Raw genomic sequence first — 13,858 nt, 5'->3', positions numbered from 1 at the left:
TGGACTACAGGTTGACCAAGAGGGTATGTCATCTTGTGGTTACACGACTTTGACGTAAACATCAGGTTATTTCCAACTTTTCACAAGGTTAACTTCACATGAAACATACAAGCAACATGAAACACAAAAACATACCATATTATTGAAATTAAGAAAATAAACGAGGACGTATACAAGTACAATATAAAATATGAAAATGATTTATAAATCAAAGAAACAAGAATAAACAGTTTAACAGCAAACTGATTCCACTAACTGGCAACTTTCTAAACAAAACAAATTGGAGCACTTCCTGTATCACCACATGACATCACAGGGTGGAACAGTGTTTTCACTTTGAGAGAAAAACTGCCTAAATATGCAGGTCTGTGTGTCAAATAATGAAACAAAACACAACTCTAGGTATGTTTTTGATGAGGAAAGAACATTATAAAGCAGAAAGTAGTCTAATATGAGCCCAAAATGCATATACTGTATTTCTAATGGTTTAACCCTCTCAGGCTCAAATAAAATTTTAGTAACAGGAAAAAATCTGATATTTGGGGAAAATGATCATATGGGGTAGTAATATACAATCCTGACTTTTTTTGAGAGGGACCTTCACATCCAATGCGTTCTGGGATGTTGCAGATTTGCAGCATTGGTCCGGTGTGGTAAATTAACACTGAAGACTGAAAATTATATGAACGCAAACTTTATTTATATACCACTTTTCGTAACAATGAAAACATAAAACACAGTGTAACAGCTTTACAGTGGCAAAACAACATCACTTTTTCGTGTGATGCTCCAAGAAACAATTTTTATCCTTTGTAAACAACAAAAGTACTTTGCACTTCTGGCAGGCCGTTTGTGTGTAGCCATTCTTACACAGTCTGCATCATCCACATTTATCAGCATGGATGGGAAAAAAGGCTCCTGAATTAAAAAAAAAAAAAAAAGCTCATAAAAAATGGATTTGGAGTAAGTAGGTAATTGGCATTTAGATGTTGCTAATCTGCAACGCCTGCCTGGAGAGGGTTAATAGCAGTTAGACGTACAGTATAATAATAAATACATGATGCAAAGCTGCGTTAGACAACTAAGAAAATTGATTGGTCGATGTTCATGACCACGTGACACAGTTAAACAGGAAGTGGACTACAGACAGCTCCACGGTGTTCTTATTACAGCTACATGCGCGAAGAGCAACCTAACACTTCTTAAATGACTGTCCGCGGAGACAACTCGTGAGAAATACATGAAATCAAAGTGGACATGGATTCAGATGCGTTTTAGGGGATTTTTTATTTATTTTCCCCTTTGAATCGCAGTTTTCATTTCGATTTCTGGACGATGCGCTATCAACGTTCGATCTGTGTTTTCGTGGTGAGTTTGTATTGCATTGGATTTCAGCGGTATGTCTCCGCCTTCCAACAAGAACCAGTGACTCCGGACTGGCGATTGACTCTAAAAACTATTCGCAATGGTATTCACAAGATTGACTCTGTCCTGAACGCAGCCCTGGATTTGTTTGGGGGCGATGACGGATTGTGTCACTTCAGTTGCAGCGATGGTGAGGAGACCGGTCCAAGATTAATTATACAATATTATTTACTCTTATTTTACTTTTATTTTAATTCTAAAACATACCTGGAGTTGTGTTTTGTTTCATTCAACACATGTCTGAGTAATACTTTGATATTATTAGTCTCTAGTACGTCCCCAAAGCTCAAAATGCTGTGTACCAAATTATGATGTCATGAAGTGGTAATCAGGTTAATGAAGGTGTACGGGGTTTGAGTGTTTTTTGTTTGAGAGAAGAACTCAGCCTATACAGGATTTGTGTGTTAAAATATTTGTGAATGAAACAAAACACAACTCCAGGTATTTTTTTTATGAGAAACAATATGGGCCTTTTTTTAAATGTGTGAAAAACAAACCCATTCAAATAAACCCGAAGAGTCACAGATTTCAGTGTAATTATGTGTTCTGTTGGCTGCTGTTATCTGTGAGTACAAGATAAGAGATACAAGACAAGTTGAGAGAATAAAGACTTCACCACCTTTGCCCCTCTCTCACAGGGTACAAGCCAGCACCTCGCCCTGGATACAAGCAGCCACCCCCCAATGGATGTGGGTCTCCACTGTTTGGGTTTCAGGTAGGTGAACTCTGTCAGTGGCACTGGGGGGTATAATGTGTAATGCACTAATTTTACATTTTGGAGAAAAAAGCACTCAAAGAACCACTATTGTAAAATCCACTTTAGGACTCTAGGCATGTGTAGAATCCCTCAGACGTCCAGGTAGAATCCACGGCAAAGGAGAAATTAAATTTGTCAACTGGACAAAGGTTTATTTAAGTTGAAAATGATTCACAGCTCATCCAAGCTGCTTCTTCAGTTCTGGTCAGAATGCAGGAGGACACTTCCACATACTCAGTACAGATGAATAGACCTAGCTAACAAAATTAAACTGTAAACTAGTGGGGTGTTAGTTCCAGAGTAGTTTCAATGTAGTTAGCTCCTCCCTGTAGGCAGATACAAGGAAATGTCCACCTGCATTCTTCAGGTATCTTTTTTCTACTGGGCGTCTTTTCATGTTTTACTGGATTGTGTATCTCGGCATCTTTTCAACAAGTCTACCATGATTCAAAAGTGTTGAAGAGTGTAGTTTGTTTTGCACAACATTGTATTAAAATTACAGAAAGAACAAAAATGTGGCTGTTTGCTGCAAGTGTTCCAGTCAGTGGGAGCAGGTAGAGGGTGCTCTTGGAAAGAGGATCAAAACTAAAACACAACGGACTCCAAGCACTCCAAACAAGTAAAAATCGCACAAGGAAAAACTATAGTTAAAAGGCCTTTATTTAAATGGCCAAAGCCAACATGTTTCGACCAGCCTGGTTGAGATCAGGTTGGTCAAAACATGTTGGCTGTGCCTGGAGTCCGTTGTGTTTTATTATATTAAAAGTGTGTTGCACTTCATGGTTGATAAAAAACTGTGACGTTTCACCTGTTAACGTCTGTCCTGACTGTCTCCCTCTAGTTTGACATAGGCATTCCCTCCATGACTAAATGCTGTAACCAGCACGACCGCTGCTACGACACCTGTGGACGTGAGAAGAGAGACTGTGACGAGCAGTTCCAGGACTGTCTGGAGACCATCTGCAAAAATGTGCAAAGAACTTTTGGACTGACCCAGAGCGTTCAAGGTGAGGATTGTGCTGTAAAATAATGCACAATCAAGGTATGTTTTCTAAAAAATACTTAAACAGTTTGTCTTCTACGAGCATTTATTTATAGCAATGTATGGAACCCCAATGTTGTTGTAATATTATACTGTTTCCACAAGAGGGAGTGAGTGAGCATGGATTTATTTCTTCTATATAGCCTACTCATGAGCCTACTACATGGAGCTATTAAAAAACATTGCCCTTAGTACCGCCTTGATGCTTATAAATAACAAAACAAGAGAAAATAAATCAGAAAACCGAAATTTGGATTTGAATTACTTAAATAGGAAAATGAATCTAAAATAAAATACTGCTTCAGGTTGAACGTTGATTGAAATATTTTAATTGTTAAAATCTTTTATATTCACAATTTTATTATCAGTAAAAATGTCCCCAAATGTCCTCAGACTGTTTTAAACCAGTATTCCAAAGGTTGTTGTGCTGTGGGAGTAAAGAGTAAAGTTTCCTATTCTCTGGAAATGTTTTAACTTCCCTCTTTCTCTGCAGCGTGTGAGTCAACCGTGACTTTGCTCTTTGATGCCGTCATGCACCTGGGCTGTAAACCGTACCTGGACAGTCAACGAGAGTCCTGCGTCTGTGAATATGAAGTGAAGAAGGAACTGTGAATCATAAACCGCTGCTGCTGCTGCTTTCACTGCCACCTGCTGGAAAGTTGCCACTATTATTGTTTTATTATAACAGTGGATTTCGCAACAACTGGAAAACTCTGAGTGAACTTCCCCAAAACTTATGTTATTTTTAGACACATTATTTTACTATAAAAAACACAGCATTTCTTTTGACTGTAAATTATTGTTTTTTGTTTGTGTATATGAAGGATTTAATAAAAAGTAAACTAATATAATACCCCCTGATGTGTAAGAAACTATATTTTTAAGGTGGATTATTAACACATTTACACAGACATTATAAAACATAGGTTGGGTTACAGTTAGAGTTGTACTTCAGTAGTTTAGTTTCACTTTTCTTATCTCGCTTCAGTAATTATTTAAAAGTTAAAATGCCGATTAATGATTGTAGGTGAATACGGAAGTGTTATTGCAGTTTTCTTGATTGACGTGTGTCTAATCCAATCACGTGTTACAACGAAGCCACGCAGCCAATCGCGTTGAGGGGCGGGTCTTACGTGTGCGTGTGGTTTGACGCAGCACTTTGCCTCAGTCACTCGGAGTAAAAGTTTTTGTGGCGGTGTCCGCAGTGACAGGAGAAGACATTCCGGGTAAGTGCAGGTTTTTTACTCTTTAAAGTCTATTCCCCGCGCATCTGTGAGATTTTGAGAAGATGCTTTTGTAGGATGTAGCCATAGCGCACAATTAAACTCTAAACCTGCCACGATTTACACCTTCGACGTGCTATTCATGTAAACAAAGGCGTAAAAATGTGTAATAAAGTGATTCTTTGTTTTCAGGGGGTGTAGCCATGGACAGTTTGACTACTACGGACAGTGCTGGTAAGAGTCTTTACTCCAGCACATAGATGACCCAAAATCCATCCTTGTAAGGGCTTATAGACTGGGTATGAGGTTTCCAAACACAACAAAAAGAAACTGGTAGTTTTCTCAGTACTCTGCTTCTGGCTACTACTGTGTGACAAACCTGATAGGACAGGTCTGACTCCTGTAACGCAAAAGGTTTATTGTTTACACCTGGGTAACCACAAGACACAGACAACAGCTCTGCTACACTAAGGCTAATGTACCACAGAGTGTTTAAACATGTTATAAATATCTGTATATATGTTATAAACAATATACACCTCAAAATCAACTTTCTTGATTGCTAAAATCTGTTGGTCAAACTATTCTTGGCACATCTTTCGACAGAGCATGACTCTGGACTTTTTACGCCATCTGACCCACATTTTCAGGTGGGTGGGGCAAGCAGGTGTAACTCTTAGTATTGCTTTTCTTTTGCCATCTTTCTCCAGCTGTCAGCCGCCCATTGAACGCCATGAGGACTCTAAGCTGTTGAGACAAAGGCTGCTTGACCCCAAACCACCATAGTTGTACTGCTGATTAACAAAAAGCAGAAGCAGCACAAGAGCAACAAAAAGCCCTGATAGCCCATTCTGTAGTGTTCTGTATAGTTCTGTTTTAAACCAACTGTATCAATAATGTAATCTGTGAATATTTAAGGAATAATCATTAAAAGTAAAACTTAAATTCACATTAATGTGTTTTTAAGCAGGCACAAAGCATGTGACAGAGACTGATTCTGCTTGGAGGTAAAATTGTTAATTCATCATAATAAATGTGATAGGTGAGTTTGAATAGTCCTATGTGTGTCACCACTGTGAAATTCTTGTATTCAGCAAGACTTTAGCTCTGGATCCGGGCGAGGAGTATAAAATGAACCGTAAAAGACGAGGACTTGCAATTATTTTTAACCAAGAACACTTTTACTGGCGCCTTGGAATGCCTGTAAGATATGGAACTAATTCTGACCGTTATAATTTAGAAAAAAGGTATTTATTTTAAAACATATTTTTATAACAGCATATGTTTGAGGTTGGAGGCCTAGTACATTTTTATCTGATGTTTCTGTTACTTATTAGACTTTCAGCCTTGAATTTTGAAGTCAAGACTTATGAAAATTACAAACAAATGGAGATCTTGGATATACTATGTGAAGGTAAACTCACCTGTTCTGAACAATACTGAATCTTTACTTTATTTAGAGTCGTTTTTAAGAACTCTTTAACACTGATTCCAACAGCTGCACAGGCCAACCACGCAGATGCAGACTGCTTTATGCTCGTCTTTCTCAGCCACGGTGAACAAGATCATATTTATGCATATGATGGAAAGATCAGCATTCAGGACATCACTGCCATGTTCAAAGGCGACAAGTGCCAGAGTTTGGCAGGAAAACCAAAAATCATCATGTTACAGGTAGGTAACAAAAAAAAAAAAAAACATTTACTCACAAATTACTGATTTGATTTTGTTCAACGTGCATTATTCTGGTGTTGGTGCAGGCGTGTCGTGGAGATAAACATGATAACCCAGTGAAACCGAGTGATGATGTGGACAATATGATGAAAACCAATGAGGTGGTGGTCGATGCCAGTGCTGTCCACACGCTGCCTGCAGGAGCCGACTTCATCATGTGTTACTCAGTCGCTGAAGGTTAGACAGATTTTATGTTTTATAGACCGTACAGCAGCATGATAGCTCTCTGTGCATAAAATATACAAAATAAACAACCTATTCCAATTCAAATTAATTAAAATGAAGACTATTACTTCAATATGTGGCATTATTTTAATACTTATGCCTCAAAAGTAGCATTAGTGTTAGAGGGATGTTTGTGTCTCAGTACATTCTAAACAATTCTGCTGAAGTATTCATTTTATTCGTGCACTTTTTTAACATGTTCTCAGTGACATGCACCTGCAGCTTCCTGTTGACTGCGTATTGTTAAGTTTTTATGACTCTGCAAAAACCTTAGAGATAAAATTGGACAGGAAGTAGTGTCACCAGGGTGCTATTGTGCACAGAGCCTATTGTTGGGTTTCAGAGGACATCGTTCTATAGGAAAATATGAATTAATACAGATGGGGGGCAATTTTTAACAATTAATATTGTTAAAATGCAAAATTATGTTGTAATACAGTGAGTTCTTGGGTTTAGTCAATAATTGGAAATACCAGGTTCAACATTTGTGATATTTCATGGCAAAGTACAATGTAATCAATAGGGAAATCTGGCTCTTGCCCCCCATTTTTGAGCATGACATTCTGAAAACTACCAACTGAGACATGAAAACCTTCTAAAACGCTCTTTTGCACATTTCTAAAGGTTACTATTCCCATCGAGAGACGATCCATGGCTCCTGGTATATTCAAGATTTTTGCGAGCTGCTTGAAAAGTACGGAGACTCTCTGGAGTTCACAGAGCTGCTCACGCTGGTCAACAGGAAGGTGTCCATGAGGAGCGTGGACACCTGTAACGATCGCAGCGCCATTGGGAAGAAGCAGGTGCCTTGTTTTGCGTCGATGCTCACCAAGAAACTGTACTTTAGACCAAAACCAGCCAATAAGTGAACCTGAGCTGATCCACATTCCAGATTTTCAGATTTAAAGTGTATCTAGATCATGTGTGAATCAGGGGCGGCGCTGGGGGGGGCTTGAGCGGGCACTAATCTTCCCTAGAATGGCCAAGGCACCCACATAGCTTGTCCTGTTTTCAAAGGACATCCAGTCTCGACTAAACATAATCAGAGTGTTCAAAATGAGATAAAACTGTAATCCCATAGATAAATAGATAGAAAAATACTTTACTGATCCCGAAGGAAATTCATTTTTCGGCAGCAACAATGAAACATAACACATACAGAAGTAATTTATCACCATGGGGGCTGAGTATATTTTGACTTTTTTAACAAACATAGTAGGAGGTGAGGGCTTATGTCCATTAAAAGCTCTAAATTAACAATAAAGTGTGAACGACGCTTGAAAAATTTAACCCCTTCCACATCCCCTCCAACCAAAAATGCCTGGCGCAGCCCCTGGTATGAATACACATTTTATCTGTCATATTATGGAGTCGATTTCACTTGACATTTAGGTAATTTTGTGATAAAAGTGCTGACCAATGTTAATAACTTGTACTTTTGCGAGTGACCTTGAGCGGGGCGAAAAGACCTGTCTGTCCTGGTTAATGTTTTATTAGGGGCTATTAGCGATATGATTGTGAAAGTCCCTCATCATCAAAGCATTTATGTGTAATGCCACTGAAAAAAGGGAATGACTGTACTGTATATTTTAACGCTGTAACCTGTGACGGTACTGTGCCAAGTTTGTTTAAAATTGTCTTTGTTTAGATTAAGAACCTCAGGGAATATAGAGGATTACTGGAGGTGAATTTAGACCAAATATAAAACTTAAGTGGACTCATCACTCAGGAAAACATACACCAGCAGCATACATTTATTTGATTTTGACAGTACAATAAACAATCTTTTACTTAACTTTTTTCCATTGTGGTGATTTAAGAATGGCATTTTGCATATTTGAGATGTGAGATCGGTTGATAATAATGGGAGTGGAACTATATCGAACAGACAGAGTAAACAGAAAAAGGAAAAATAGAATCTCATGATACGGTGTTTCCTTTCACTTCGGACGAAGGTGTTTATCATTATGAAGTACAGATTTGACAGAAGTGAGCTTAAACATCTAAACTCCGCCCACAGCTACATTTCAAACAGAGCAGCCAAACCGGGAACTACCTGGACGACTAAAGGAGAAAGTGAAAGTGAAAAAGGGAGCAGGGGCTGGGTCTGGAGGTATGAGGAACACTGATTAGCCTAATGGGTGTCTATACTTCAAACTTCTTAATAAAGGCAGTCCTGCTTGATGTCACATAGTACTTGAAATTGCTGGGTTTCAGGTGACATCACAAGATTTTATAGGCCAATAATATTTAATACAGATGGCGGAGCAGCTAAAATACAATTAGAATATAGGTTTTTGTTGTAACATAGCAAGTTAATTAGTCTAGTTACAGTTAGAAAAGATTACGTTAAGCATTTGTGATTAAACTTTTTGGATATTTTATGGTAAAGTACAAGGCTATTATGGGGGAATCTGTCTCTGGGACTATGACACCAACCAATTAGTAATTATAGTGCAAAGTGTTTATCTAGTTCTGCACTAAAACTGCATTAGACAATGGTAATAAACACTATATACAATATTTAGCAGCAAAAAGTTGATTTAGTGTTAAGTTCCATATTGAAGAACCCTTTACCAAGAATCCTTGATCTTTATTCATCAAAAAAGGATGATTCCATTTCTTTCTATTGCAAAAAATGTTTATTAAAAGTTTGCGATCCCAATGTTAGACGCACATATACAAAGACAACTTATGCAGGCTTATTTTAATATATGTGTGCATTATCAAATAAGGACTCTAAACAATGACTATAATGATTAAAATGTGTAATAGGGCCACAAGTCTTGTTTCAAAATATGTTTGGGCTGAAACTTCAGATCATTTTATTAATTATTTATTTTACAGGGACAGCGTACTTTAAAGAAAATATCTGTAAATGTACCAGATTTGGCTAATAGTAATCCCCAGATACACCAGCAGGCCATATTGTCACCCTAAAAAGACTTAAAACAATGTGCCTACAAAACTATTTACAGCTATTTACATGCACATCCATTATCACACATGCACCAGGCTTAGACACATGACAGAACAAGAGCCTATAGACAAACATGAACTGGAGACAAGACATCAGATGGAGCATTCCTGTTAAAACCTGCTGAGCAACTTAGAAGGGAGTTAAACGTGTGCCAGGACTTTTCTCTGTTGCACTTTGTCGTTACAGTGCCCAGGAAGGCCCGTTTTAGAAGTCTGGATACACTGTACGCAATAATAAACAAACAAATTAAAACATTAGCAGTACCTGTGAATATCTGCAACACAAATTCACATCAACACACAAAATATGTGATTTAATATAAATTGTTTGTACTGTGTTCGTGTATGTATATGATGTAGATTGCTCCTGCATTTTGTATGTAGTTATGTGTATGTTATGTGAGGACAGGATTCCTTTTCAGAACATGGAGCTTCCTGAAATATTAGTAAGTGTGGTAAAGTATTATCAATATTTACCACAGGCTCAGCCCCACCAAAACAAATATTAAAAATAACCTGTCATGTGCACTTTAAAGTACAGAGGGCAAGTACAGCTTCTGTCTGTGACTCACAGATACACAAGCATATCTTTTTTATGAAGGCAGTATTTTATTAGTTCTTTTTTTTTTTTTTTTTTTTTTTTACATTTACTTAAAAAGCTTCTACACTGAGTGTTTAACCAAATGTTCATCAAGGCAGTGAAAAAGAATGTACATCGACCAACACACAAAAAGCACAATTCCATTTCCTTGAATAGCAAAAAAGAGTTTTAATAACTTTTGTTATTCCTAGTGGTAGCAGCAAACATATGCAAGACATTTTCAAATGATACAGGCAAGTATACAAGTAGAGTTATGATCTTTGCATTATCAAATAGAAGGAACTGTAAACATGTCAAATGATGAAAATGTGTCATGTAAGTCTTTCTGCTGGCTGTTTCAGTGTCATGTTCATGGCTTTATTTGGATCTGTTCCACTGGGAGCTGAAGTTGAGTTGGGTATCTCAGGCGTCTCAGATCTTCCTCCACCTAAAAGAAAGGATTCTTTACTCGAGAAAGCTTCCTTTAATTATGTTTGGGTTGAAACGTGAGAAGATAAAGCAATAAAACCTGCTGAGCGACATTAACCAACCTGTGCCAGTTCTTCTTTTAGACTGTTGTATTTTGTTACGTTGAATTTAGCCTTGGAAGCTCCTTTGTAAAAGTATCTCAGAAACTGTCTGTCCTTGGCCTCTGTATACAAGTAATCCTGAAGAAAACAGACACACACACATTATTACTACTACACATTATTATATTTCACAGCTAAGAAAGGGTGGGCATTCCAAGAAACTCAAACATTCACAGAAAATATAGATTGAAAAATTACATTTAAAGAAACTGTATGTAGCTTGCACACTTTAATAAAGATATTACAATCACAGCCGAACCTGAGCTGCCAGTGTCTAACCTGCAGATAATGAACACATGCAAGTTTTTCCTCAGTATATGGACAGTTCATGCCTCACATTAAAGCTCAGAACCTCCAGAATTGCAGAAATTGTTATCAATATGAAGTTTGAATTGTCATCAGTAAAAGTGATATTTTATTTGATCTGGTGACACAGAAGTTAATGAAGTTTAAAATCGAAATCTTACATACAGTTCCTTTAAGTGGAAAATTAAACTGTGCCATTTTCATACAGTTACAGGTCTAAATGTGTGGTGTGCGCTGAGACTCGCCTGTTTGGTGAGGACGTAGTATGCGAACGCCCCCATACTGGTGGCATAAGTGATAAAATACGTGACCGGCTCCATGACGTCCCAGGAGTAAACCCACCAGGTGAGCCAGGCCAGAGCCCCTCCCTGCACCGAGAGCAGAGCCATCCCCGTCCACAGGGCTTTGGAAGAGTGGAACTCAGCTTTACGTGACAAATCCGCCTTCATCTGGACAAAACAATTGTTTTTTATTAAGAGAAAAATTCAGAACCATATTTTCTTTTCAAAAATGATTGTTTACATGAAATATTGATATTGGCGGTGTGAAGCAAATTGAAGGCACTGCTCTGTCACAACCACTTTTACTCATGTTGGACTTTAATCTGAGCTTTATTTTAATGCAATCTGACCAGAAAGAACTGACTTTGCCGTTAAACAAGCCTCTCTCTCACAAGCTGGTTAGTGGTAGTTACTAGTTCTTTTAGTTACCATTTCTGTTGAAACTCATACTCCTAAACAACACCATAAATGCTTGTATTTATCATAGGCTCTTGAAAAACTTCAGACTGTCTTAAAACTTTTTGGGCAGTGTTTGTGAGTTCATGGTGACACAAAGCACATTTACGAACACCCCCGGCTTAAAGTCTCTGCGAAGTATCACTACAGTATTTAAAAAGCGCTATGTATCTTTTCAGGTAGAGGGTCCACCACAATATGGCATTATTAAACTTATCTATCTCCATTTCAACAAGCATATGATGCCACTATAGGCCAAGTTATGGGTCAGATCTGTGGAAAGGTGACCCCCCCTCACACCTCAAAACACCTGTAATTGCAAGGTGCTATACTATGGGACATTCCAGGCAAAGCAGTAACCAAGGAGACAAAGAGGCAGCAAACTCCATCGAGAAAGTTACATACTGCACCTTTAAAGAAGACATACTGTGCTTGAGATCATCTATGACACCCATGGATCATTACGATATAATTTCCACATTTTAAATTGCAATATTCATCTAAAACCATTTAGTCCGCTGACTTCCACAAAACTGTGGTGCCCAATGGGAGCAGAAGTTTGAGAGGATAAATGAGAAGGGGAAACAATTCTAACATGGTTAAAAGCTGAATTTGTGGCCCAGGTCTGCTTTAAATAAAGTTACCTTCTCCAGTGGGGACAGCTCCTGTTTGAGTGAATCTAGTTTCTCCAGCAGCTCGCGTTCTTTCAGCATGTGATGGTCTGGGAGATTTAGGGCAGTGTGAAGCAAATGGACCATGTGTTTCATGTCCTCCATCTGTACAGCATGTTCACTGGAAATGGCCACTGCAGAAAAAATGTGAATTTATAGAGCGCCTTTCACAGAGATCAGTCATTCTGTACAGATCAAACATATTCACATTCATAAAAAAGAAATAGCAGAAACATTATAAAATACAATAAAGCCAGAATAAAACACCAATATATACCAAATGAGTCTACAGTCTATACAGGGGAGTCTTTAAATCAGTTTTACTCAACGGATTTTGTTTTTCTAAGATTGAGGTTTCATGATTTCCATAGTTTAGGTACAACATATTCAAATGAATAATATAAAATATAATAATTTTGAATCAAATTCAAAATTAAACTTATTCTGTGGAATATTTAACAGCAGACCTGAGACTACGACCTGGCACATGCCTCTAGAGAAGGTCGGGTAACTTGGGGCCTGCTCTTTGGGCTGTGACCAGAATGTTCAAATAGATTCAAATGAATGCGTACCTTTCTCAGGAGAATGGACATCATGCACACTGTCGTTGATGACCAGCTTGAAGTCCTTGTCCAGTAAAGTTTCTAAGGGTGTACTGTTTGCAACACGCTCTCCATCTGCAAAAAAACAAAAGTGGAACAGAAAGCAAATTAGAGATAGAAGCAGCAATAAGCGGTGATACTGCTACAGAGATAAACTGCAATAAACGATAATTCTGACAACTGGCACAATACCAATAAAACAGAATAACCCCAGTAAACCTTTTCAAATAAACAGTATCATTAAAAAAGGTCTGAACTGCAACAAATACATGACAGAATAGAGCAATAATTAGCCACAGAAGTTAAATATTCAACCCTCTACAGCTCAAATCTTATTGTATTACAACAAAAAATACCCAATTTTTCCAAAGAAATTGTATACACGATAAATATTGGACCCCAAAAATTATAAATCCAGCTTTCATATATTAAAGTTGATAGAGTAATTATCGTGACAGACCTACTTGAATCTTATCTGTAGTCATTTCCAGGTCCTCTATGCATCGTACACCTTTTTCATCTAAATGTTAATCAGGAATAAATCAAGCATGTGTCCTTTATACACTGTGTTTTGATACATAAAACTCAAGCGGATTTTAGAAAGTCTGATAACAAGGGGAATTATGGGTTAATGGTTTGTGAAATTATATTCTACGGGCAAAGAACCAGTTACCAAATGCTGCTGTTCCCAATTTACAACAATGCAAAACTTGAAAAACCAGAAGTCAGGTGAAGGACTGTAAAGCGTAAAAATTTAAGTAATGTGTGTGGGTAGGTCTTTATCATGTCCTGGAGATTGAAATCTTTTAACACGATTCATGGGGATTTGTCTTTCTTAAAGGAAAATTAACCATCTGCAGCTAATATTATTTTATTTCTCTTCAGCCTATTAAAGGGCCCATATTATATTATGCTTAGACTTCAGACTTTGTTTTAACACAGTCTGACCCGAAAGAGCTGATTTAGTTCAAACTACAACAGCTGATT

The 13,858-nt window shown here is 37.7% G+C and overlaps 3 protein-coding genes across 3 annotated transcripts in view; 2 read left to right on the top strand and 1 right to left on the bottom strand.

Moving 5' to 3' along the window:
• The first annotated feature begins 1,120 nt into the window (after positions 1 to 1,120).
• Positions 1,121 to 4,077, top strand: pla2g12a (phospholipase A2, group XIIA). Its single transcript, XM_020930579.2, has 4 exons — positions 1,121 to 1,555; positions 2,064 to 2,140; positions 3,024 to 3,189; positions 3,718 to 4,077. Exons 1-4 carry the CDS (start codon positions 1,336 to 1,338, stop codon positions 3,834 to 3,836), a joined length of 582 nt encoding a protein of 193 aa, XP_020786238.2. The 5' UTR covers positions 1,121 to 1,335; the 3' UTR covers positions 3,837 to 4,077.
• Positions 4,078 to 4,369: 292 nt separating this feature from the next.
• LOC110165342 (caspase-6) lies at positions 4,370 to 8,201 on the top strand. The gene is made up of 8 exons (XM_020930514.2): positions 4,370 to 4,450; positions 4,640 to 4,681; positions 5,415 to 5,454; positions 5,542 to 5,694; positions 5,785 to 5,861; positions 5,946 to 6,121; positions 6,208 to 6,358; positions 7,031 to 8,201. Exons 2-8 carry the CDS (start codon positions 4,651 to 4,653, stop codon positions 7,273 to 7,275), a joined length of 873 nt encoding a protein of 290 aa, XP_020786173.1. The 5' UTR covers positions 4,370 to 4,450; positions 4,640 to 4,650; the 3' UTR covers positions 7,276 to 8,201.
• Positions 8,202 to 10,129: 1,928 nt separating this feature from the next.
• LOC110165365 (mitochondrial calcium uniporter dominant negative subunit beta) overlaps positions 10,130 to 13,858 on the bottom strand; it is a 47,872-nt gene continuing 44,143 nt past the window's right edge. Inside the window, exons 4-8 of the mRNA XM_020930541.2 lie at positions 12,842 to 12,946; positions 12,243 to 12,403; positions 11,107 to 11,310; positions 10,517 to 10,633; positions 10,130 to 10,413 (exon numbers count right to left, since the gene is read on the bottom strand). Coding sequence (XP_020786200.1) covers positions 10,336 to 10,413; positions 10,517 to 10,633; positions 11,107 to 11,310; positions 12,243 to 12,403; positions 12,842 to 12,946 — 665 coding nt within the window. The 3' untranslated portion in view covers positions 10,130 to 10,335. The remainder of the gene's footprint in view (positions 10,414 to 10,516; positions 10,634 to 11,106; positions 11,311 to 12,242; positions 12,404 to 12,841; positions 12,947 to 13,858) is intronic.

This window comes from Boleophthalmus pectinirostris, unplaced genomic scaffold, assembly GCF_026225935.1.
Source record: "Boleophthalmus pectinirostris isolate CB_2022bp ecotype Guang Dong unplaced genomic scaffold, ASM2622593v1 HiC_scaffold_22, whole genome shotgun sequence".
Lineage (NCBI taxonomy): Eukaryota > Metazoa > Chordata > Actinopteri > Gobiiformes > Gobiidae > Boleophthalmus > Boleophthalmus pectinirostris.
This window is presented reverse-complemented; position numbering and strand designations above follow the sequence as displayed.

Bases quoted from the DNA above. Each gene is read 5' to 3' on its own strand.
- LOC110165342 (XM_020930514.2), top strand. From the start codon at position 4,651: ATGGACAGTTTGACTACTACGGACAGTGCTG. The intron at 4,682-5,414 runs GTAAGAGTCTTT...TGTGTTTTTAAG, and splicing joins GACTACTACGGACAGTGCTG to CAGGCACAAAGCATGTGACA. The intron at 5,455-5,541 runs GTAAAATTGTTA...TCTTGTATTCAG, and splicing joins GAGACTGATTCTGCTTGGAG to CAAGACTTTAGCTCTGGATC.
- pla2g12a (XM_020930579.2), top strand. From the start codon at position 1,336: ATGCGCTATCAACGTTCGATCTGTGTTTTCGTGGTGAGTTTGTATTGC. The intron at 2,141-3,023 runs GTAGGTGAACTC...GTCTCCCTCTAG, and splicing joins CTCCACTGTTTGGGTTTCAG to TTTGACATAGGCATTCCCTC. The intron at 3,190-3,717 runs GTGAGGATTGTG...CTTTCTCTGCAG, and splicing joins ACTGACCCAGAGCGTTCAAG to CGTGTGAGTCAACCGTGACT.